At 43.9% G+C, this 24,942-nt stretch overlaps 2 protein-coding genes across 4 annotated transcripts; one reads left to right on the plus strand and one right to left on the minus strand.

The window, feature by feature from the left end:
- Positions 1-1,247: 1,247 nt before the first annotated feature.
- LOC128874092 (beta-1,3-galactosyltransferase 5-like) lies at positions 1,248-5,473 on the minus strand. Its single transcript, XM_054118418.1, has 2 exons — positions 4,702-5,473; positions 1,248-4,621 (listed from the first exon to the last, which is right to left on the minus strand). Exons 1-2 carry the CDS (start codon positions 4,832-4,834, stop codon positions 3,507-3,509), a joined length of 1,248 nt encoding a protein of 415 aa, XP_053974393.1. The 5' UTR covers positions 4,835-5,473; the 3' UTR covers positions 1,248-3,506.
- A 2,186-nt stretch (positions 5,474-7,659) lies between these two features.
- LOC128874090 (calcium-dependent secretion activator) lies at positions 7,660-24,186 on the plus strand. 3 transcript variants are annotated; one of them, XM_054118414.1, is made up of 15 exons: positions 7,660-7,888; positions 12,462-12,951; positions 13,225-13,392; positions 13,714-14,205; positions 14,675-15,075; positions 15,173-15,634; positions 15,795-16,154; positions 16,231-16,470; positions 16,562-16,865; positions 17,794-17,950; positions 18,028-18,479; positions 18,800-18,958; positions 19,029-19,145; positions 19,233-19,471; positions 19,550-24,186. In XM_054118414.1, exons 2-15 carry the CDS (start codon positions 12,535-12,537, stop codon positions 19,752-19,754), a joined length of 4,173 nt encoding a protein of 1,390 aa, XP_053974389.1. In that variant the 5' UTR covers positions 7,660-7,888; positions 12,462-12,534; the 3' UTR covers positions 19,755-24,186. The 3 variants fall into 3 exon arrangements, with proteins under 3 accessions (XP_053974389.1, XP_053974388.1, XP_053974390.1); XM_054118413.1 differs by having other exon boundaries at positions 16,562-16,864; positions 17,784-17,950; XM_054118415.1 differs by having other exon boundaries at positions 16,562-16,862.
- The last annotated feature ends 756 nt before the right edge of the window (positions 24,187-24,942 follow it).

Raw genomic sequence — 24,942 nt, forward strand, 5'->3', positions numbered from 1 at the left:
TTCTCGATATTCATAATTTCTTTCAATGTAAGGTAGTTGCATAACGGTATTAATTATGTAACAACACAATAGCAAATTTTGGAACGAGTAAGACAAAGTGTTTTCAAGTCTAATCGCCATTTATATGACGTAAAACCCGACACAATGGAATACATTAAAATATTGACGATAAAGTATTAGTCATCAGATAATAGTCATGTGTTTCGTAAATTGTATCCGTTAATAAGAAATCTCTATTAAAAATACATTATCATTTGATGATTATTGTTTAAGAGATAGACGTTTATATTTTTCATTTGTAAAATACGATATTTTGTCTAGCGGAAAGGAAACTTCGTAAATGAAATCGCAGACGTAGAGCGAAAGCTCATTGGTCCGTTATGTCTTAAGTTTGATCCTTAGTGGATATGTAAATATATATTTGCTTTTATTATTTTATTCGAATAACGATGGAAAATCTGTAAAACCGTGCGAAGAAATATTACATGGTCTTCGATGTTAGAAAAGTATTTCACCAATCGTAAAGCCAGAACGTGTCTAGTGCCATCTGTGAACACATTCTTCAACTTCGTGTAACTGTCGCTCTTTGAAACTCTAGATGGTGCTACTAAAGTAAAATATGCGCGGGAAAATCACACATATTTCGTTAATATCGATGTTACTCGTCAATTTCCCAAATTCTAACAATTATCATTTCCATAACATTTATGCTACGTTCGAGAAAAGTAGCTAGACGTTCACTTCTATGTTTTAGGTTAACCCTAATTCTTAGGACACTCTGCAGTCTAAACCACTATCGTCCTTGACATTCTGCAGTTTTTGCAAGGACACATCGGTTGTTTTATTGATTGTACTTCAGGTCGTTTGACACAAAGTTCCATAAAATAGAATACGTATTCCATATTTTATCTTTGATTATATCTTGCCCGTAATAAGATAGATTACACGTTCGTTATTCTTCTGCTAATTGGATTTAGCTTTATCGATGAGACATTTTTTCTTCTTTATATCACTACTAGAGGGCAGACCGTAAAAAAGTATATATGTGTGTTTTCCTCTACGCACACACATAATTTGTATGCTTATTTTTCTTTGCATCTATCCAAGTTCGCAAAGAAACATAATTTGATTATTCGCACAATTCAATCTTCAAAATTTGCATACGTGTTCGTCATACTACGCTTATCAATAAAATTGCACGAGTTGGAAGGATTTGTTTCGTAGCAAGGTTATAAGTGCGACAAGGATTAAGTTGATAAACTCGTTCATTTACGCTACATTTCGTACAATTAGAAAATATGTACGGGAAAATAAGGCAGATTTTATACAATTTATAATATTAGTCAAATCTTTCGACTTTACGTCGAATCAAACGTATCACGCATCCGTGAATTATCCTATTCTTAAATTGGTGATAATGCATTCGAAACAACATAAGACGAGACTCGTATAAATTAGGCGTATTTTTTGTTTTTATAATACAGCAAACACGCTCTGGTTTCTAATTACAACTTTTCATTCGGACTCTTGCAATAAAATAGGAATCTTCGATATACGAATCGAGACATAATTGTATTTTCGCAATAAATTCAAGGTAAAACAGGAACAACCGTTTCATCGAGGAATCGATTCCCGAAAAAATGATTGAGCGTAGGGAATCGTCGTGTAGATTTAACAAGAGAACACTCGCGCAATAGAACCGTATAAAAATAAAATGAAAATCATTTCAGAATTGTAACTAGTCTAGCAATGTCATGGAATGTATATACTTATAACGAATAATGATCGTTTGTCGTACGATCGTTGGTGCGAATCGACATCGGTCATTTCGGAAGGTATAATCCCTAAATTGTTTTACGTATACATTACTCCACGGGCACAACACCACGCACGACCACAACTTAAAATTCGCGCTTCGTGTTCTCTTTTCATAGGATACTATTATCGTTATTGTTTATCAGATCGATACACTGTGGTAGATAACGATAAAGTACAAATTTCAGATTTTTCTTCGTTAATGGAGTCCAAACTAACTTATCTAACTATTTCTAAGATGTCAGGCGAACACGAGACCTTGTAATATATTCTAATCTTATAGCCAGCATAAAGAAATGTCGCGTAGAATAAAAGGCGATTGTCTAACCAAATCCCAGAAGGATTATCCTCCTGAGAAAGATCTATGCGCGAGCATCGTTAAAAAATGTTAGGCATGATTTATCCGTTTGAATCGGCGACTGTCCGGCTTTTCACAAAGCCACGATAGCAAACAATTTACTAGTTCTTCATTGTATCAAAGACTCAGGCCTAACTTGCGATTCGAAGTTAAGAATTGACTGGGCAATCCGTAAGTAATCACATAGCTGAGAATGTTGACACGCACTTTCTCTCTTTCAAATGCCGTTATTAGAACGACGACATCGTATTCGTCATTTCTGGCATATGCGTTCAAAGCATTAGTTAATGTCTTCTTCGGAGAACTTGTTACCACACGATTGTTGCTCAGAAAGATGTTTGCAACATGAAATCTTGCGTACAGAAACCTGGTCTATTACTAGGCACTATATAGGACACGTAGCCAACCGAGCAGGGGAGAAATGTGTACAAAACGTACCATTACATTTGCATAGCAATTAAAATTTTATTTTAATTCAACGATCTTCGAAAGCATGCTAAGGCCACCGATTAAGTTTTAGACGTTGCATTTCAATACGATAATCGAATACCTTGGCCCGATTGTCTCGATCCTAGTTGCCTTCGCAATCATTTACAAGGATTTCTTTGACCGTCGGAAATGTTTGAGAACGCGATGTTACGCAATCATTCGTTGACGCTTTACAAGTGTGGACGAAAAAAAAAAAAAAAAGGAACTGATTTCTCTTACGCGTATGGCACTGTAAAACGGAGAATCGATCCCGTGATCGCGTTAAAATCTTATACGTTATTCAGACAATGAACAATGCGTATTTCAAAAAACGAAACAGCCTTATATTCTCGATTGACGCATTTTATCGCGAAAAACGTGTACACTTTCGTAGAAATGACCGCTTAATAGTAAACGAGATTCTTCCCAGTACATTGTATGTATGTTTGTATGAATATATATATATTAGATAAATACGTTACGAGTGTCGGAGAATTAAGGCATTAAATTGCGAACAATTCTTTACACGCGTCCATCGAGTAATATAATTTACTCTAGTAAATTATTACTAAGACGAGGCGTAATTAATATGATTACGTTATATAGTCGAGCAGATCTTTGTTTCAGATCTTTGTTTTCATAGGTCTTGCTCGAGCTTCGAAAAACGAAGTCAACAGAGTCTAAAAGTAATCCGTCGTTTGTATAGGTAAATCGACAAAATAATGTTACTCGATCCATAGTAATCGAGCATTGAATGGACGCGATAAGCTAGTATCGAATACGCTAAGCGAATGAGACGACACGTAATTTGCCACACTCGGTTTAAGAATCATGAGCGTACGACTCGAATTGTAATCGATGTCTATCACTTGCATTTACTCTTACCGTCGAGTAATTTTTTCCATAGATCGAACTGTTCGCTATACTTGACCATGTGTATACTGATACCTCGTTGAATATTACACGCACTGTACGATATCTTTTTGTTTAAAAATTCGTTGGCATGCGTCCTCTTAATCCCTAGCTTGTCTGCGACGATTCCAGTCACAAAGACGTCTTCGAGTTTGAGATACGTTTGATCCAATGCAGCGTTGTACAGTTTGCGTATAATGTCGCTGGACAGCAGATATGCCGGACCAGTAGTGAAATCTGGGAAAGCGGCGTGCTTGAACTGCGTTCGCGAGACGTAGTACTTGCTTTTCTTATTCCTAATCGGTTTCCACTTCTTCGCAAGTCTACCGAATATCACGTTTTTGTCCTTCGCGTGCTTCATCGCGAAGGCTTGTAAACGTGGAACGTTGATAAACATGTCGTCGTCGGTCTTTAAAAGAAATTTAACCTTGGAACAATAACTATCTACCCATTCCAGGGTAGAAATCGTTTTCAGCGTCAAGTTAGAATAGGAATCTAAAAATTGTCCTCGTATCACGTCGTTGTAGGTTTTTTGTTCTCTTCTTAAAATTGTTTCTACTTTGGGGTCCAGCGTCGTACCCAACATGAACAGGATACTAATGTCGCTTCTCTGACCAAAGTGTCCCCATGTTTGTCGTATCGCCATTCGAGCCTCCAGATGAGTCGGTGCGGACATTACTATTATAACCAGATCCATATCTTTGCCAAAGTTCGGGCACCTTTCCGGAATCGGTACGGCGTGACCAGCTTGATAAATAACACGCGCGGAGCATTCGTTGGAAATCGTGGAAGGTTCTTTAGTCTCGTTCGAAGTTTTTTCTATTCTTGGTAGAGGTTTCTCGCTACTTTTCTTTGAACCAGAGATTGATACGCTTGCCAAAAATTGAGTTTGAGAGCTTGAGGATGTCGACGAGGTTGTAACCACAGGACTTGAAATGTTGTTGCTTTGTAAATTGTAAAGAGGGGCAGCCAAGGCCTCAGAGGAGGCATTTTTTGGTAGAACTGCCATATGTTGTTCTATGCTTGTATTTGATCGTTGCTTGATAATCTCTCGATACGCAGAGTGACCTATACAACGATAAGGCATGTTTAGTATACTTATTTTATATATTCGGAGAGTGTAGAAAAGAATAAGAAACAGTACTCACTAATATTCCGGGGTACAGCATACTGAGGGACATCGTAATAAGTAGTGCGGTAATATGCATAAAATGTTAAACCAATCAATCCTAGAATAAGGGTTTGCAAAGGACGACTACGAAGATGCAATAAATGATGCATGACGACTGTCTCGCTGTCAGCTTATTTTCCGGAATCAATGTCCCTCGATCTACATTGTTGTAGATCGATTATCATCCAACGAATCGAATGATAGTTGGTCCCTCGCGAATCTTCTCAAACGGCACAGTGACGAAAATATTTTCGGAGCGAATCGAATGGTATTCCGACGAACAGGTTACTTCCATGTTGCTTCGCTCGAAACGGCGATTCCCGAAGCAGTCGAATTCTCTCTTGGCTGTTCAGTTCTGATGTTGAGCATGATTGGACCAGATGGTAGATTGTCGTCACTCGAATTCGCTCTACGCGAGTTTCGTGTTCACTGTCACTCGATGTGTGTCAATCTCTCACGCGTCGGCATTATAATTCGGCACGCGTGCGTTCCTCGCTTTCCTCGAAAAAAAGCATATACGTAACCGTATACGCAGTCAACGTAACTTCGTCCTTCCCATAAACGCACAAGGATCGTCACTAATACGAATATTAATTACTGCCTCTGTTCCTTGGTTGCCATGATATCGATAAATCTTGTATCGATGCCATCGCGCTCTCGATCACCACCAATCATCGTCGATTTCACTGAAAATCTCGTCCTGTCTCGCAGCGTCCTGTGTTATCTCGACTCTACTCGATTGATCTCGATGGCTCTCGATTCAGCGATTGACCATCGTGGTTTTCTCTAGAACCTTGCTCTTTTTCCTCAGAGATGTCGTTAACATCATGTTATTGTAGCGATCTCCTCGACGAAGTATGGAACGCCCACCAGATGGCAAAAAAAAGATTTCACCTCGAATTTCCTTCTAATTCATTATTTTACAGAAAAATCGATTTAATTTTCTTGAGATATGCATCGTACAAGTATATCTAGGGATTTTAAGATCGGTTGAACGAGACCTCTGATGGCGAATGCCGAAAGTGTCGGTACGACTGTGCAATTCCCTGTAGGGAAAGTAGAATGATCGCAGTCACGAAAACTACGTTTATCTTTACTTCATGGACAATGTCATTCTAATCTCTATGCTGTTTATAAACAACTTCTCGTTTGAAGTAAATAGGGTAGTTGGTGACATCGCGAGTATACGAACAAGAAATATAGGAAAAAGGATAGCAGATAGGGGAAGGAATGAAAGTTGAAAAACAGAGGAAATCACGCAGAATGGTTTTGTTCGCGAATTTGAGATTGCAGCTTAATAGTTAGAAGTACGAGAGATCGATCGATAACCTATTTTTCCGTAGCTGGCACAACGCCAGACTTTCGGGGCAATCGCGCTGACTCTGAGAAAGCGAATAGCCGTAACCTCGTCCTAGGTCACGAATGTTTTCAAAGTTGCAGGATGATTCCGATGGACTACGTGAATATCCAGAAGAAAAGTACAATAGACAACACGAGATCGACTTATTCATATTTTAGTCGACACGGCCAGCCAAGGGCTTACGAGACAGTAGTCCTGTCATTTGTCGCATAAAAAGAGATTAGCAGTTGTATAATTGCACGAGCTCTCGAGCACGCGCCTCAGCAATTAACTCTGGCAAAAACACGAACGCTTCGTAAATAAGTTCGTTTATCCGAATTTTTTTAGAAGCAGACTTTTTTCCGACCGCGGTGATTTTTAATCGTATGCCAACGATTTAATTTTATAATTTGAATTCTTTTGAATTTAACATGCCAAGAAGGTTGATTAGAAATAATAGTATCTAACATCCGCTTTCAAAAATTTGGTTGTAGCAGTTTCGCACGAGCATACCTCAGCAGAACATGGAATATAATGTTACGATGTGCTTGTAAATATTTGTATTACTAATGTACTCGATATCAAGGATTTTACCTTGTAAATAAAGTGTTATTGTTATTATTATTACGAGTAAAAGTAAGATACTACGAGGTGTAGTCGACGACATCGGATGTCGAATCGCTAGCGGTGGCAGTAGCGTCGCAAGTCGCGACTCACTCCGGGAACGACCACCATCGACAACCGCGCGCAACCGATCGATGGCCCACTACCACTTCGCTCCTGCCTAGATACTACCCTTCTTACACCATCCCCTACCGCTGGCTACCCCTTCTACAAATCCACGCCATTCTCCATTTCGACTCCCCCTTCTAACTTATTTTCCCCATTCCCACCCCTTTCGCTATTCTGCTCATTGCCGATTTACCAATTTCACTTTCATTCACCGATCTCTCCTCGCACATACGAGTTTACTCTCCTTTTGCCTTCGTCCAATAGCGTCTCAACGTTGAATCGAACTTTCAACATTCTCTTAGAATTCTCTTCCTTTAATTTCGCGGCTCTCCCTTTTTTTATTCGTTGCAATCCAATTTTCGGAGCCGTTTTTCATCGCTTGACCCATCGGTTTTATTCCTCGCCGTGCTTGTTTTCGTTCTTATTTTCTCTATTCCCTTCTTCTTCGTTCTATCGAGCACAGTTAGGCTGCCTTTGTCACTGCGTGAGTACCTCTCGAGTGGCGTCGGCGTCGGCGTGGTCCAGGGCCGTTTCTAAAACACTTGTCGCCCAAATGCTATTTCAAGTTTGCCAAATTTGTTGAGATTTTCCTTGATCTTGATTAATAGTTTTGGACAATTGCCTTGCCGAGAGATTTCTTTTTCTATCCAATTTAAATTTAACGACTCGAAAAGTTCGGTCCGGCTGGGGTCGTATCGTCTAACAAACTCTAAGAAATTTTTCAATCGAACGAGTCGTTGCTTTCCAATGATTCGTTAATTTTGTAAAGGCTGGTTTCCGTCTCTGCTACCCCTAGGTGACTGCCACCCGCGTGGCACCCCTTGTATCCACGGCACCGCTCGCGCCTGGTCGTCGGTATCGTCTCGGTGGTTGGTCAGTTGACGAGCAGAGGCGGTCGAGTTAAGTTCGACGCGATCGTCGAGAGTTCCATCCGTCCGAGTACCGGAAAAACGAGAGCACCACCGTTGACGGGAAAGGAGTTGACAACGAAGGAGGAACGTTCCTCGAGTGCGTTCTGGAGCGCGATATACACGAGCGCACGATGAGTTGCCGACGTTCAGGGTCATCGTGGCCACACGTTGCTTGAAAAAAGGTTGGTTTTTAGCTGGTTCGTATAATAACGATCGCGGAAGCTATAGCGCGCGCATGTACGAAAGAGAGCGAGAGAGCGAGGAAAAGAGTGCTTTTCGTTCCAGCAAGTAGAATCGTCGTGGAAATCCTTCGTTGCTCCTTGACACACCCAAAACGTCGTATGCAAATGCAAGCTCGAAGCGACCGTCGAATTCGAGTTTTGGTTTGCTCCGAATCGGCCAGGTGTCTCGGATGTTTCGAGCTTTCTGAAAACGTGACCACGCGCTGAAAAAAAAAAAAAGAAGAAAATAAATGAAAGACGCGCGTGTACGAAGATTTCGTCGAGATCGCAAAATCTTTCCCGGAGCATTTTTTACGCGGAAGGAAACGTACTCCGCGATAATCTGACGCTAGCACGATCGAAGCGTGGCGCAGAAGCGAACGATACTCGACGATAGCGAGGCAGTCGCGTCGACGAATATTTATTTATCTGTTTAGTAGTCTGACACGAGAACGAACCCCTGCTCGGTACAACGTGATAGAGAAAAATGTATGTGCACAGGAGGCGGGCAAAGTAATGTGAAATCCGTGGAATAATACGCTATTTTATCAGTTCGAGTGTGGGCCACCATTTGTATCTAACCCCTTCGTGCCTGCACCTGGATGCGGTGACGATTTTTTTGTATGCGATCGTCGTACGATTGTTTGATCGTTAAAAAATTGCGCTGAAAATGATCGAGGATGGTGTGCCAAGCTTCAAGAATAATCTTTGAGATGAATACACACAGCTGATACCGTGACAACCAGACTACTGATCTTATGCATATACGACGTACAGTGATACAGAAAACATAGAAAAAAATATACATAACGTACTTTGAATATATCTTACAATTAATATAACAAAATTTATTGTATTCGTTTGTGTCGTAAATGCATAAAATTCGTAGTCGCACAGCTGCGACTCTTGCCGGAATAAATTCGTGCGATTTTTGAATAGTTTCCCAGTGGAATGTCAACTCATTTATACGTATAAGAGACGTCATTCGATTGCTTTGGAGTAGTTAGGAGGGGATCCGTTATTCGTTTTGCTCTCAACAACTGCCCACAGTTTTGGTTTTGGTTTGATGACATTTAATTCAGGCGATTGTGTCGGCCAGGGAAAATGGTGAAGTTCGTTTCGGTGTTTTTCGAACCGTGACTGGACTTTTTGGGCTGTGTGCACGGGCGTGTTATCATTTTGATGAATCTCTGTCGGAAAACAATGCGTAGACCGTTTCACGAATCCGATCGTGTATTACTCGCTGATAGTTGAAGAGCAGTTGTACCATTCTATTCTACTATTATCATTATTCTCTGAGTACCTTGTTTCTCATCGACAAGAAATTGGAAAGATTCTATTTTCTTGGAATCTTGTAGGTTTTCGAACCTATTCTTGCTAAATGAAACGATAGATAGGTGGATAGATGATAAAAGAGATATAAGAAGAATGATAGTCGATAAAAGCTACTCGTTGGGAGCCAATAAGCACTCCACGGAAGCTAAAGAGTAGAGAGATATTCGATTTGCCAGCGATACTTTATCGGGATAGACGCATAATCGGTTTTAGCGTTTGTCGGATCATGTACACGTGCTTCCTTTCTATTCGTCGATCAAAGAAGAGGCGATCGAGGTCAGGACCTGTTCGCGACGTTGTCGACTTATTTCCTACGAGGATAAAGGAAAACGTACAAAGATGAGAAGAAAGCACTCGTCGACCTTTCCGTCGCGATTTTCATCGTTCCTCCGTCGGGCTTTTTTTCGTCGGACATGTCACCGTCGTAGAAAGGGGATAGGGATATGGAGAAGGACGAGGAGGAGGCGTAGAGGGAAGCACGTCGAGCCAATCTAATCAGAAGCGAGTCAACATGCCGAGGAGGGAAAGTTTATACATATTCCAATGCCGTCGTTCCAACTAAATGTCGTTAAAAGTATCCGTGTTTGCATTGTTTCGGTTAATCGATCGGTTCGTCGCTCGTTTCGAGTTATCGCTATTTTTTTTCCACGTTGACGGAGATGGTGGACAGCGATTAGCCACCCTGCAATTACTTTTATAGCGTTTGTACATAATTGTCGGATTAATAGCCGTTCGTAAATTACGTTCCTGTAATCTGTACGATTCGTAACCGTAATCACTGATCACGTTTTCTCTGGGAGTATAGTAAAGCTGAACCACAGAGATATAGATAGAGAAGTGGAGTCCTTGTCTACCAGCGCATTTTTCTACCATTTTTATGATGACGATAAATGGTTCTTTCCAACTAGTGGGACATTTCCACTAACAGGCAAGCCCATGTGTCCCCTGCTCTATCTACATATAATATCTCTATGGTTTGAACACGCTCAATATTTGTGCACGAATACGTGGTTCGTCCCGATTTGCCGTGACCACCGACGTCTTTAAGCCCTTATTTACTGGTGGGACTTACAAGTCGCGGGACTGTATCGTTTTCTGTCGAAGAAACGCTTTGAAAGCAATCGTGACTTTCAAGTCCGCGTCTACGAAGTTCGTTTTTTAATTGTTGAATGGTAGCACAAGTGTTCTTTTTTCTTTTGGAAGCTTGTTAGAGACAACTAACAAGCTATAGTCGCAGCTATAAGATCAAGATGGATGCCTAGATTTTAAATACTTTTGAGAAACAAAGGTTCGAACGTAACTCGATCGTAGTTCGCGCGATCTTGATCTTCGATGATCTATTACGCTAAAATAATCCCCGCGATTCGAGTTTCTCTTGCTGGACGAGATGTTTCGAGCGAAAGCTCGTCCTCGTCCAGGTAGCACGCGCTTGTAACGGTGCGGTACAGTACGGCACGAATCGATCTACTTATTTACGTCGTTCCGTGACTCGATGCAGATACTGCTACGGGGGATGGAACATACGTGTGCCATGTATATATGTATGTACGATCACCCCCGAGAAACGAATTTTTTTATCGAATCCGTATTATGGAAAGTAGAACGTATGCGCTCAGATCGATGGTTCTTAATCTTTTCCAGCCTACGGCGCTGTTCGGTAACGCGACGGCAAATCAACGCTAACGCGTATTTATAACTTTTCTGGTGTTAACGACACGTTCGAATCGATTTCGACGATAATGTACAAATTCGATACGCTTTCTTCTATCGTTTCTTTATTCTTCGTTCGTTTCAAACTTGAGTTGAACACGTTGAACACTCGCGCGACCCTACTTTACTTTACTAACCGTTCCAATCTGTGGCGTGCACCTGATATTTTCCCAAGCAGCCATTAACCCTTCGAGTCACGAATGTTTCTATCCGAGCGATCTTGCAGAAAATCAGTGCCTGGAACTTGGCGCGTCGATTACGTATCCGAAGTCGCAGCTCGAAAACTAAAACCGGACCGTGCGATGTAGCAATTGTTAGTCGATAATTCCGACTCGACGCGAGCCGGAATGTTACACGAACAAAATTTCGTCCGTCTTCGATGGGAGCAAACGTTGCGATTAAATCGTTATACAACGTATCGATCCGTCATCCATTATTCGAATAAAGTGCTGCCCATCGGCGAGACGAAGCCTCGCTCTTATTCGAAGCACGTGCAGGCTATTTATGGCACGGAGAGTGTGAGAAAATGGACCGACGTGAAAGCACCGTATCGTTGGAAACTGACAAGACGTATGTACATCCGCGCGAACGTGAAACGCGAAGTAGTCGCGAGCCCCGAATTGGGAGCTCGAACTCGAACTCGAGCGGGCCATCCGACGCGTCGCGACTTATCGACGTTGCGCCAGAAATATTTGCATATCTGGGTTAGACATTAAAGCCCGTATACGGGTTGTCGAGTCGCGTCCAGACAAATTGCGTCGAACTCGGCACACGGCAGCCCTGGGCGAGGAAATAATTGTCTCAGCCTCCTTTTTTCTATTTTTTTTCTTCTTCTGCGACGTTATTGAAATAGGTCGCAAACTTAACAGAAACTTCGCGGAACGACTTTGCGCGAATCGAAGAATTGTCTTCGCTCGTTCGCATAAAATGGAAAAAGTTTCAATAGAAGGCAGATGAGAATTCCGCTTGAGCTCACCGAGGATAACGAGAGGTAACGATTAGGCCTGGCCTTGTGGACTAAAGAAAGGTTCTTCCATACAAAGAAGGGTGACCATAGAAAACCAGGAATAGACCTTGACCAGTCGAAACATCGATTCTACACCTAAAGATGGCTTTAGAAGAAAGGACCATACGTTGTTCAAGCAATGAAGGACATCTTTAGCTCGACCTGCGAACCTCTTCCCGGAGCGGCGTGTTCTCGAGACTTGGCACCGTTTGATTACCACCTGTTCCGATCACTTCAGTGTTGCTTGGCCTTGAAAGGTGGAGGAAAGTCGTCGACGATGGAGAATACTCGAGTGACTGGGCACGTTTTCAACGGTGCACAACTCTAATGGTAGTTTTTATACGTAATTCGGTGCGTTGTCATCGATCTGCTAGCGCGGGGTTTCTCGAACATGGGAATTCTACTCCGAAAGGATTAAACATGTACTTTTCGACCTTGGAGAGCAAGATTGATTCGTAAAGTTGGAATTGGTTTGATCGACAGATATCGAGGACGGACTCGTGATCAAGCTGGAACACTAGGCCCCCACGCGGGAGGTCTGTCCTAGGGGAGCAGGATGATAGATCCCAGTTCGTCGGAAGAGAGCGACGAAGAGAAGAAGGACGCGAAGGATGTCGGAGGCGGTGGAGCCGGTGGAGGAGCCCGCGGTGGGAGCGGTAGCTCGTACGGGACTCGTCGTCAGATCGGTCCAGGTGGAGGCCTCGGGGGCGCGAGCGGTCCCGCGTCGGGGAGCGTCAGCTCCCTGGCCTCGGGACTGACCGCGTCGCCTGGAGGATCGAGTCACGGCCCCATCGGGACTCCTCGCGCCGGTACCGCTGGCCAGGATGGCTCGGGCCACGACTCCAATCTCTCCGCGGCGAGGAACTCGTTGTCGCCGTCGATGTCTGCCGCGCAGGACGCGGCCAACTACTCTCAGAGGCCCAACAGTCCCTCGCCATCGGTCGCCAGCGAGAAAACCGACGCGGATCCGCAGGTAAGAACACCCATTTCGTCATTCTTCCTCCGTTTTCAGCCTTCTCCGATATGCTTATAGTCGGCGAAACGAGATCTGTACAAGAAGATGCCCAGTGGTGTCTGCTCTCTTTAAAATCTAACGCACGGAATAAACTCTAGACTATGAATCCCCTCCCCCCTACGAATCGTTGGCATCCTCCAGTGAAATGTGCTACCAAAACGACCCAGCTTTTACGAGATCGTAAAATTCCTTCCATCGGCAAGTTTCACTATGTATTATCGCGTTTCGCAGGACAAACAGGAGCGCGAAGAGGAAGAGAGGAAAACTAGGATACAGTTGTACGTGTTCGTATCGCGATGCATCGCGTATCCGTTCAACGCCAAGCAACCGTTGGATATGACGAGGCGTCAGCTGAAGGTGACCAAGCAACAACTCGAGACGATATCCTCCCGGTTTCAGGTGATTTCATTAATCAACGGGATTAGAGTCGAATCGAGTCGCCTGCTCGCTATCGAAGGCCGTCCTTTTTGGTCTCGTCGCGATCGCGACGAGTGCGTAGAGACAGAGGTGGCGCGAGAGGGTGGGTAAGAAACCTTTCGAGGGAGACCTGATGCGTTTAGGAAGCCGTACGTATTTTGTCTTACGCTTGAATATCTCGTGCACGATTAACCTTCGCCTTTGTGACTTAACCGGATCCTCGCTATTCGGCTCGATTCGATTCGATTGGAGTTCGCGAGCGATACATGTAGCTAAGGGATGGTGTTTCTTTACGGTTCGCAGAGTTTCTTAAATGGCGAAACGCAGATAATGGCCGACGAAGCATTCCACAACGCTATAAAGAATTACTACGACGTATTTTTAACGTCGGACAGAGTGATCGAGATGGTGCAAGGGGGTGCTTGCTCTCAGCTCGATTTCCGCGAGGTATTCAAGAAGAACGTCGAGATGCGTGTTCGACGCCTCCCGGAAATCGATGGGTTGAGCAAAGAGACTGTGCTTACGTCCTGGCTGGCCAAATTCGATTGTATCATGAAAGGTACGGGTGACGAGGAGACCAAGAGGCCCTCCAGGATGCAACAGCAGTCTTTGATTTCGGACATGATACTGTCCAAGGAGCAGTTGTACGACATGTTTCAGCAAATCCTTGGCATCAAAAAGTTTGAGCACCAGCTTCTGTTCAACGCCCTCCTGTTGGACTCAGCCGACGAACAGGCTGCCGCCATCAGGAGGGAGCTGGACGGTCGTCTTCAAAGAGTGAACGAGATGGAAAAGGTACAGTCGTATCTCTTTCTCCGTATCACACGGTGCTTGGAAATCCCATAAAGCTGACCGAACGCTGTTTCCGTGCTTTCAACTCCGATTTTAGAAGTAGCATTATCGGTTAACGACTGGAGTATCGCGCGCCGTCGACTTTTGCGTTGTCAACGTTTGCGTTTTAAGCTGGAACCACTGGTTCCAGTGAGGGGCGATGCGCAGTAGATAGTATCGGTGACAGTTCTGGATAAGGTATACCGATATTCATGTTTAACCTTCAGGAGTTATCTACAGGAACGTCTCGAACATTGGATCTGTTAATAATACTACTGTTTCAGGAGATTAATTAAGCTAGGAACGAAGGCTCTGTACCGTGCAACTGTTTTACCGATTTTAACCAGCTTTCTGGAATTTTCGACCACCGTGCGCCGCTACAACCCTCTTCGTGTTTATCCGCCACTCACCGCAAATCTCTCTCACTGCGCAGAATCGCAAGCTCATGCCCAAGTTCCTGTTAAAAGAGATGGAGTCGCTCTACATCGAGGAGCTTAAGTCGTCTATCAACGTCCTAATGTCTAATTTGGAGCTGTTACCAGTTTCTAAGGGTTCGATAGACAGCAGATACGGACTGCAGAAGCTGAAGCGCTACAATCGTCGTGAGCGCTCCCGCTGCCGCGGTCAGGGGTCTCTTTCGAAATTGGAGAGCGACTCCGCCGATTCTGAAACACAGTTGACCAAGATGGACGTAGGCCTGACTTTCCAGTTGGCCGTAGTCGTAATCGAGGTCAGGGGCTTGAAGAGTTTGCCACCGAACAAAATTGTTTACTGCACGATGGAAGTCGAGAGTAACAAGCTGCAGACTGATCACGCCGAGGCCTCCAAACCTATGTGAGTAGCCACCTTCGGCTCGAAAGCGATGCGATCGATCGATCCAATCGATCGCCTAAGGATATTTTAACCTTCGACGAATCGAATTGAATCACAGGTGGGACACTCAAGGGGATTTCACGACCATGCAACCGCTACCAGTGGTCAAAGTTCGACTTTATACAGAAAACTCCGCCATACTGGCGCTCGAAGACAAAGAACTGGGCAAGGTTATCATAACACCCCCGTTTGCTCCCAAACAACCAGAATGGTATCGAATGACCGTCCCGAAGAACTGTCCCGATCAGGATCTTCGAATAAGGATCGGTTGTCGAATGGACAAGCCTTTCAATATGAAGCACTGCGGTTACCTTTACGCGATAGGCAAATCCGTGTGGAAGAAGTGGAAGAAGAGGTACCACGTGCTGGTGCAGGTCTCGCAATACACGTTCGCCATGTGTTCGTACAAAGAGAGACGAAGCGAGCCGTCGGAGATGATGCAACTCGACGGATACACGGTCGACTACATCGAGCAAGATTCTGCCAATATGATGGTCGGCGCGAACTTGGACGGTGGAAGGTAAATGTTTTTTAAATGTTTTAACGAAGTATCGATACTTTGGATTCGACGGCATTTGGAAATACCCGGACAGGGAGGACTACTTCTTCCTTTTGGGAGTAAAGTTGAGCATCGACGTGTAAGGGTTAAATGTTTAATATATCCAACTTGTGCTCGTCAGGTATTACTTCAACGCCGTTCGCGAAGGAGACAATATAGTGTTCGCCTCGGACGACGAGAACGAGTGTCAGACGTGGGTGATGGTTATGTACAGAGCGACCGGACAATCGCACAAGCCTACGCCACCAGTATCGGTCGCTGATAAGAATTCTACCATTAGCAAGATACAGGGCGACGCTGACAGAGCGAAGAAGCACGGCATGGAGGATTACATTAGCGCGGATCCTTGCAAATTCGATCATCACGCTCTGTTCAAATTTCTACAAAACTTGATCCTGGATTACCGATTGAACGATCCGTATTGCTCCTTGGGCTGGTTCTCGCCAGGCCAGCTGTTCGTTTTGGACGAATACTGCGCCAGGTAACGTAATCCATACCAGAACGGACACGGACTCTTTAAACGGACTATTTGCTGTTTCCCTTTTCACGATCCACAGATACGGCGTGCGCGGATGCTTTCGTCATCTGTGTTACCTGAACGATCTGCTGGACAGAATCGATCGAGGATTCATGATAGATCCGACCCTGGTGCACTACAGTTTCGCCTTTTGCGCTTCCCACGTGTACGGGAACAGGACCGACAGGGTCGTATCCATCACCCACGAGGAGAAGGACAAATTTCAGGACATCAAGGAAAGACTGAGACAGATTCTCGAAAAACAAATTACCAATTTTAGGTAGTTTCCTCTCTGGAGAAAAGAAAAGAGCTCTGAACTTATTTGAACCACCGCGTTCTCGAAAATTAATCGACCAACCGCGCTCCAACAGGTACAGCTTCCCGTTCGGTCGTCCCGAGGGCACGGTGAAGGCTACGCTGTCCCTTCTGGAACGTGTGATGATGAAGGATGGAGTCAGTCCCGTCGACACGGAGGAAGTGAAAGCCCTGATCAAGAGCTGCCTGGAAACGGCAGCCTTGGTTAATTACACGAAACTCTCCGCCGAGGCGAAGATCGAGGACGATCTGAGTGGCGACGTTTGTGTTCCACCGAACAAGAAGCTCGCTGATCTCATACAGCTCGCCGAAATGTGCGTGGATCTCCTACAACAGAACGGAGAACATTATTCGGAGGTATTAGTTGGATTTCCATAACCGAGTCGATCTACTCGGGATCCTCGAGAGATACGGTCGCATGGAAAGTTTTAAGGATTCGAACGTTCTTAAAATCGGTGAAAGAAACTCGACTCGCGATGTAGACGATTCAAACGTACGTGCTTATCTGAAATCTCGTTGTCAATTACACGCTTGGAAAGTTTCTTTTACTCGAATTTCCTCGATCGATCTCTACTTGATGTTTTACCTTAACACGGTGTTTCTCGAACTTCTACTTCCCGCGGACCCCTTTAGCGATACTTTTCATTGAAATTTAATTACTTTCATGCCTCTTTTCATTTATACTTATTTATTGGTTACCGAAGCAATGCACTTAGGAGTAAACACGAGGACGATCAGCGTACTTGCTCATGCTTCTCCAGCACATGGTAATAAAACATGCTTATTAGCTTCCAAGTAAGTATCACATTGCGGACGTAAGATCTAGTTTGCTATCTTTTTTTCTTCGTTACTTTTAGCTGGTAGATAGGTATCGAATAATGAATGAGAGATTTTAGCTTCGAAGCTTTTCAGTCACTTTCTCGAGTTTCACTGTACGGAGTGTTTGGCAGCAGGTGTACTTTGGTTCGCAGAATCGACACCTGCTACCAAGCCCTCGTATAACACGCTTCTTTTTTTTCTGAGCTTGCGAACCCTCCCCATAGACACGATAGCGAACCTCCCCCTAGGGGTCCGCAGAGTCCAGTTCGAGAAACACTGGCCCAGCATGCCGAAACACGCAGAGACGACCCCGGATACCAAGTAAAAATAAGAAACCCGAGATTCGGAAGCTCGAGGATTCCTTACTCGGGGTGACGGTCCCATCGCCTCGAGTTAGACGAAACGTGCCCACCGTATATGTGTGATGTCCAATATTTTCACGATCCGCTCCTACTACACTGTACCGCAGGCGTTCGCCTGGTTTAGCGATCTTATGGTGGAGCACGCCGAGATCTTCTGGTCGTTGTTCGCCGTCGACATGGACAAAGTGCTCGCGGAACAACCGCCCGATACCTGGGATAGTTTCCCTCTCTTCAAAGTGTTGAACGACTACCTCAGGGAAGACGGTACGTGGTGTTCGCCTTTTCTCTCGTTCACGTCCATTTGCTCCGTAACTTGCCTTTCGTTTCGTTTCGTCTCGTAGACAATTTGAAGAACGGTAGGTTTCACCAGCATCTACGCGACACGTTCGCGCCGTTGGTGGTGTGTTACGTGGACCTGATGGAGACGTCGATGGCCCAGTCGATCCAAAAGGGCTTCGAGAAGGAACGTTGGGAGATCAAGGGGAACGGATGCGCCACCTCGGAGGAGCTATTTTGGAAACTGGACGCCCTTCAATCGTTCATCAACGATCTTCACTGGCCGGACATGGAGTTTCGTCAACACCTGGAACAAAGGTTGACGTTAATGGCCAGCGACATGATCGAATTCTGCATCCAAAAAACGTGCACCGCTTTCCAGTCGTGGCTGAAGAAAGGTGTAACCTTCACCTCGACGGATTACATCATACCATCGGAAATGTGCGCGATGGTAAACGTTATGTTGGACGCGAAAAACCAAAGCTTCGAACTTTGCACCATCGATGGCGTCGACGTGGTAAGTTCGTTCGTTTTCGATTTCGAAGCGCGGAGGCCCAGTCCACGTCAAATGGATCGCTTTCCGTACTTCGGGATTCTAATGTAACTCGAGTATGTTGTGAACCACTTGAAACGAGGAGGAGTTTAAGTCGTCGGTGTTCCGGTTTCGAATTTCTTTGCGAAATGAATTATTATCTTCCAAACTGTCCATCGTATCGAGTTTCTCTTTGTTTTGTTTTCATCGCGAAGAATCGACCTTTCGGAATAAACTTTCTTAGGCGATACGACAGTTATCTTTGCGAGGTGAACATCGTAATTACGATTCCGCTCTGTTTTTAGCACCAGTATCACGCCTCGATCGACGATCAGATAGAGAAAAAGTCGGCCACTATGACCCAAGGGTTGATCAATAAGCTAGTCACGGTTCTGGAAACGACCCTGTCCAAGCTGTCCCGTTACGACGAGGGATCCCTTATAGGTTCCATCCTTAGCCTTACGGTGAGCGATCGTCCTATTGAAATGCTCCAAGGAGGATCCTATCTCTCGAGTGTTATGAAATCATTTTCAGAAAGTATCGGGGAGCGGAAAAGAAATGGGACAGGCCTACGTGAGTTTTACAAGGAACTGTATGGATCAGATTCGCGGCAAGGTGTTGGACGAACTGTGGATCTTGACGTTCTTCGAGGTAAGGAGCGGTAGCTAACATCCAAGCAACCAGGAACATCGACATTTTTCCTGTAAACTTGAGTTCTTCGAGAACCTATTTTCGCAGCAATGGTACACGGCGCAAATTCAGATGCTGTGCAATTGGCTATCGGAAAGGCTTGATCACAGTTTACATCTACACCAATGTACCTGTCTCGCCCACATCGTGAAGAAGATTTATTCCGACTTCGAGCTGCAGGGTGTCACGGAGGAGAAACTGAACTCGATGACATATCAGACTATATCTAAGAGGATGCAAACGGAAGAAGCGACTTGTGCCTTAACCATGAGCGCTCAGAACGAAGAGTGAGTAATTGAGCATACGTAGCACCTGGCGCGGGTTAACATCGTTCGAGGTATTCACTGGCCGGTTCTGTTTCACAGGGGGCTTTCGGAGAATGGTAACGACGACGAGGTGGAGCGGCCAAAAACAAAAGTAACCGTCGTCGAAAACGTGGATGGGGAAGACGCCACTTACGTGTCCAACATCAGCAACGTCACCTCGAACGTTGTTGGGAAAGTTGGAAGTATGTTCGGCAAGGGCATCGGTGGCCTTTCTACGAAATTCGGTGGAACCAGTTGGTTCTGATTATTATAATTACCCTTATTATTATTCTTATTATTGTTACTATTATTATGATTACGATTATTATTCTTATTATTATGATTACCGTCGTCGTCATCATCATCGTTAACATTATGATTATTGTCGTCGTCGTCGTCATCGCCATTACGATTTTTAGTATTCCACCAATAATTCTATATTCAACTAGTGCGTTCCTTTGTCTACACACATGTACATACACACACCGAGAGTGAGTTTCGATGGCGGGACTGTCCAAAGTACGGTTTGGTCATTCGTTCGCGCCACGATTCGTCGATGGAAGAATCGTCGTTCGCTACGATCGAACGAAAGAATATAAATCTTATCGCTTCGGCACAGACGCGCGTTTTCGTAACTTGTTCTCCGTCAGACCTGTGCGCGTTTCGACAAAAAAAAGAAATTTCGTTTCGTTGTTCGATCACGTTCGGCCGTTCGTCCAAGAGAAACGTTGCATTTCCCTCTTTCGAATCGGCAGCTGGCGCTGGCAGCTGAAAGGAACGCGGAGACGGGCGATATTATATTTCCCCTATTGGATCGGTTGTTCGGATACGTATCAATTGTTCTCGGTTGCCAATGCTACCGATTCTTACACGACGATCGAAACGAAAACTACCGCAAGCAGGAACACCGTGGTGTCGAAAGTCGCGTACAGATAGAAGAGCTGAGGCAACCGAAGGTACAAGCTCTCGAATTTCGGCCGCATGTTCCTTCCATCGCCTTGGCACTTCTAGGTCTGTACCAGGCTGAGGACGATGCATATTCTCGGGCGTGTAGTATCATTTCTTTCGGTAGAACTTCATCATCGACCTCGTTTACAACGAATATGAACTATAGTCGGGACAGAATCAAATACCAAATGTCCTCTCGAGACCGTTAATCGCGGCAATCGTAGCTTCTAACTTATACGTCCTCTTTTGCCTCTCTGTTCGATGAAACGAATGCGCAACGTCGGGAGTATCGTGCAGCCAGAGTTGAGCAAAGTTTTATTAATCTTCTATTTAACAAATTTTTAATTTGTATTATATCTTAAATGTCGCGAATATTTCAATTCGAGTCTAGAGTTTGAGAAAAATAAAAAGGGATTTGAAATGATCGCGATATGTATCGTTTATTATTACTTTGCTTGTTTTACGTACTAAATAATGCTGAACTCTGCGAGCAGCCAATATCTCGACTATAGTAAGCGCGCGTGTTTATCGAATAAAGTAGCTTAGATCGCTTAAAATTAGTATTTCCAACGATTCGATACAATCGTTGCTGTTGGACGAACATTCGAGTTCAGCGTTTGTGCCATATCAACCGAAACTACGCCTCTAAGGCTTGTTAAGGGCATTCTACAAGAGCCTTGCTCGTTGAACCTCATCGTGTCTACGATATATCTATTACTATTTACTCCCCTACCCTCTCTACTTGTCTCTACTCGTGTACCTGTTTCAGTCCCTGCCCTACGGCAACCCTTTATTCCTATCCGTATCCATATCTGTATCTTGAAAACGTACGACGTTGTTTACTAATCGAATTCGTCGCGTAATTGCGAGCGTACCTTTTTCTAGACTCCCGCGACGAAGGCTCGTCGGAGAAAATTACGCCAGTTTCGTCTCGTTTCGTGTCGCTGCTCCGATAAATCTTGATTACAAGAAATGTAAAGACGCGATGGGTCCGATTCGCGACACGAAGCTAAACGTAACGAAACGTAAAGATGATCTGAATTTCAGTTCAAACCAGGGGTAGGAAAACCAACCTCAGCTTGGTCGAGCAGAGTAGAATTGATTTTCGTGAAATAGAAAAATATTTTACAATTAATAAAATACAAATTGATTAGCAAAGTTAATGAAAGTTGAACATATCCTTTCATCGAAGACGAGGAAACTTCATTTAATAATGGCGAATATCCGTGAATCGAGGACTCGGGACTCGACCTATGTTTTCCTTTGCGTTTTGTCCAAGGACCAAACAAGAAAAAGGACGACCACGCCAACCACGATACACTCGATATAAGACCGATCGACTCTTTAACATTGAAAATAACGATGTAATTTATAAGCTGACCCATAACTGACAAAGTCCGCGGAAGGACCGCAGGTTCCCCCATCCCTGGTTCGATCTATCGATCGAGCGAGAGCGTCAGATTTCTTGTCTACCTCAGATTCCCTAACGAGTAATTTCGTTGCTACAGAAAGCTTTTGCTAACGCGGGGAGAAAAATAGCGAAACGTCTCGAACCGCTGAACGAACGAACGAACAAACGAAACGCCAAAAAAAAAAAAATAAAAAAAGTGTAAAAAGATCTCGGCCCGTCTTCCGATCGACGCGTGTTTTGACATTTTACTAGGCACGAAACAGATACGCATTTTATCGTCTTGTTCTTGTTCGGCGCGCGAGGCGGCACGTGCTTGTCGTTTCTAAAGGTTAATAAAGACGCGCAACATTTGCGCGAATATTCTTTCGTTAGTAAGGTGAGAGGAGATGCGTGCTGCATTCGGAAACAGTTACCAGTAGCAGTTTGTTTGTACATAACTTTAGTAAGAAAAAAAAAAAAAAAAATGGTACGAGGAGGAGATTTTTATATCGTGTATATTAGCACGTTGAAACGAGTCCCGTCTCGTAATGTGTCCAATTGTATGTACGATGCGCGATACGACGTGTCAACGAGCAGTCGCAAACACTCTTCTGTTCGACTTGTGGACAAAAAATTTCTTAGTTTATCCTCGACAGAAATTCTTTGCGCGTGCACGCGCGTATAATTAAACGGATATAAATAGCGGAAGTTACGATTCGTTCTTTCATATCAGAGATGCCTTCCGTGTTTCCGTGAAAGGATACACGTAGAACGTTGAACGAGCGAGAGCGAGGCGTGCGCCAGGCGCAATAGCAATACGAGGGTATCGATGGTTCGACGACGGGATGGTGTAGCTACGAGCAACTTTGAAAATTTGCGAAAAGAAATGTGCATTGCAATGAAACTCAACGGACGTCATGTGGCTTTGTTGATCGATGAATCAATTAAATACAATAAAGATTAAGCAGCGTAGTTTAAAGTGAATCAAGTTCACTCGAGAATTTTCAAGAAAATGTGAATATATAAACAATCAGGAAATGTTACTTTTTTCCTCGAAAGGTAAAATAAAATTCGCGCGACAGAGGATTGGCTACGCCCTCTCGACGCTGGACCACCGATACGATGCTTCCTGTTCGATGGAATTCGAAAACATTAACGGAAACATAAAAAAAAAAAAAAAAAAAAAAAGACGAAAAAGAACGGTCCTGTTCGCCTTTTTATGGTTCTGTAGGCAGATTAATTTTGGACAAGCCTTAGTGAAGAACCATCCGCGACGGTGTCGAATTTGATTTTCCCTGGAATGTTTTGCTTCCCCTTCGTTCCGATCGTTCGTCACAGCGATCAACGTCCTTGAAGCAAAAGCCGCAAGGGATTAAATCGAGGCCTTGAAGAGTAACTTTATAATTTTAGTCGCGGACTGAACGTATTTCGACGATCAACGCTAATCGAGAAGGGCATTTTTTGAACCCGGACATGCTAGACGATGAAAGAAAGAAAGAAAAGAAAAAAAAGAAAAAGAAAAAAAAAAGAAAAACAACGTACAACGTAGTTGAACGTTATCAAAACTAAAGTTAAATCGTTGTAGCGCACTCGCAGGAGATGTTAACGGTACTACAGTTATTATAAGTATTATTATTCTTACTATTGATAATTCTCTTGTAATCTATGATTAATTAGACTAGAACGATTAAGGAAGGATCTCTTTTTGCTCCGGCGATAGTACTCCTGTACAAACTACACTTTACGCTACCTACCCCCTCGCCCTCCACCCTTTCTCTCGTCCCAATTCCAATTGGTCACCTTTCGTCGTCCCCTTAACGTTTCAATCCACTTTTACCTGTTCTCCTTCTCGTTCGACACTTTTCCGATAGCCGCACGCAGATACACGCACGCACACGATAAAAACACAGCGTTGGGCAAGGTGCAGACCGCGACTATGATCGATGAACGATCGATAATCAGGATTATCTCTGAAGAAAAAAAAAAAAAAAAATGACAAACGAGCCACTTACAATAACAGATTAAAAATGTAGTTTTTAATCCGACGATTGCGAGTGACGATCGCTAAAGCAATCGCTGCCCAACTCTGACACGCATACACACGAACGCTCTGATGCAGACGCAGATAGAGATTCAGATACAGATACAGATACGAGACAGAAGCAAATACCTTAGAGGCACACAGCCCACACTTTGGGGCCCTCTCTTCGTTCCCTTAGATCACTCGGCCTCCATTGCGTTACCGTAACTTTAGTTGACGATCAAAAAGAGGGTCGTTTACCCTAGCCAGTGTTCTATTCGATTAAAATTCTATGCAATTGTTGTTCTCTCGTTAATAAAATGTCCGACAAAGAAGAAACACGGTCCAGAACGTATACCCAAATTTAATCTCCTTCTTTGAGATGTTTTCACGCAAGATCGACGTGTGTCACGACGTCCATTCGTTCATGTACGTTCCATCGAGCATCGTTTCTGTTTGTTACCACCGCGGTTTGTACGTATATTCGATATCGAGATTTCAAATCATAATCACAAACGCAAGTGTCTTCGCATAGAGTGCTCTCGTATGAATGTTAGCTACGTATGCATTTCCCATAACGGCAATCCTCACGCACGCATTCAACACGCATTTTCACATTGCATTGTCATTGTACCAAGAGCGAATACTTTTTGTAAATAAACAATGTGCTAATGTTGGTAATTCGTCTCTTTGCTCTAAGGATTTTTAAAGTAAGTCTTCATAATCGTATCGCCTGTTCACAACGTCTATCCGCTGAACGATAGATCGATAGATCTACATCAAGTTTCGCGCTTTCTTTCACTCGCCCGATCATGATTTCGATAGTTTCATTTATTTAAAAAAGGGTTCTTAACGCTTTACTGACCTGTAGCCTATTAATAAGCTTTTTACTGAGATAACCAATACTTGGTTACCTATTTTCGAGATAACATTTTATGTTCTTATCGTTATACGAATTACGTAATACGAATATTAATCAAGAAATGATTCCAATAGATAAAATCAATATTGAATAATACTAATGTCGGAATAAAAAATATTCTTGAATTCTATTATATGACCCTTCGCTACCTGTCGGTCAAGTGGTAAGTAGGT

Source organism: Hylaeus volcanicus, chromosome 3, assembly GCF_026283585.1.
Source record: "Hylaeus volcanicus isolate JK05 chromosome 3, UHH_iyHylVolc1.0_haploid, whole genome shotgun sequence".
Classification (NCBI taxonomy): domain Eukaryota; kingdom Metazoa; phylum Arthropoda; class Insecta; order Hymenoptera; family Colletidae; genus Hylaeus; species Hylaeus volcanicus.

Bases quoted from the DNA above. Each gene is read 5' to 3' on its own strand.
- LOC128874092 (XM_054118418.1), bottom strand. From the start codon at position 4,834: ATGCATCATTTATTGCATCTTCGTAGTCGTCCTTTGCAAACCCTTATT. The intron at 4,622-4,701 runs GTGAGTACTGTT...ATCGTTGTATAG, and splicing joins TGCTGTACCCCGGAATATTA to GTCACTCTGCGTATCGAGAG.
- LOC128874090 (XM_054118413.1), top strand. From the start codon at position 12,535: ATGATAGATCCCAGTTCGTCGGAAGAGAGCGACGAAGAGAAGAAGGAC. The intron at 13,393-13,713 runs GTGATTTCATTA...TACGGTTCGCAG, and splicing joins CGATATCCTCCCGGTTTCAG to AGTTTCTTAAATGGCGAAAC. The intron at 19,146-19,232 runs GTAAGGAGCGGT...CTATTTTCGCAG, and splicing joins GGATCTTGACGTTCTTCGAG to CAATGGTACACGGCGCAAAT.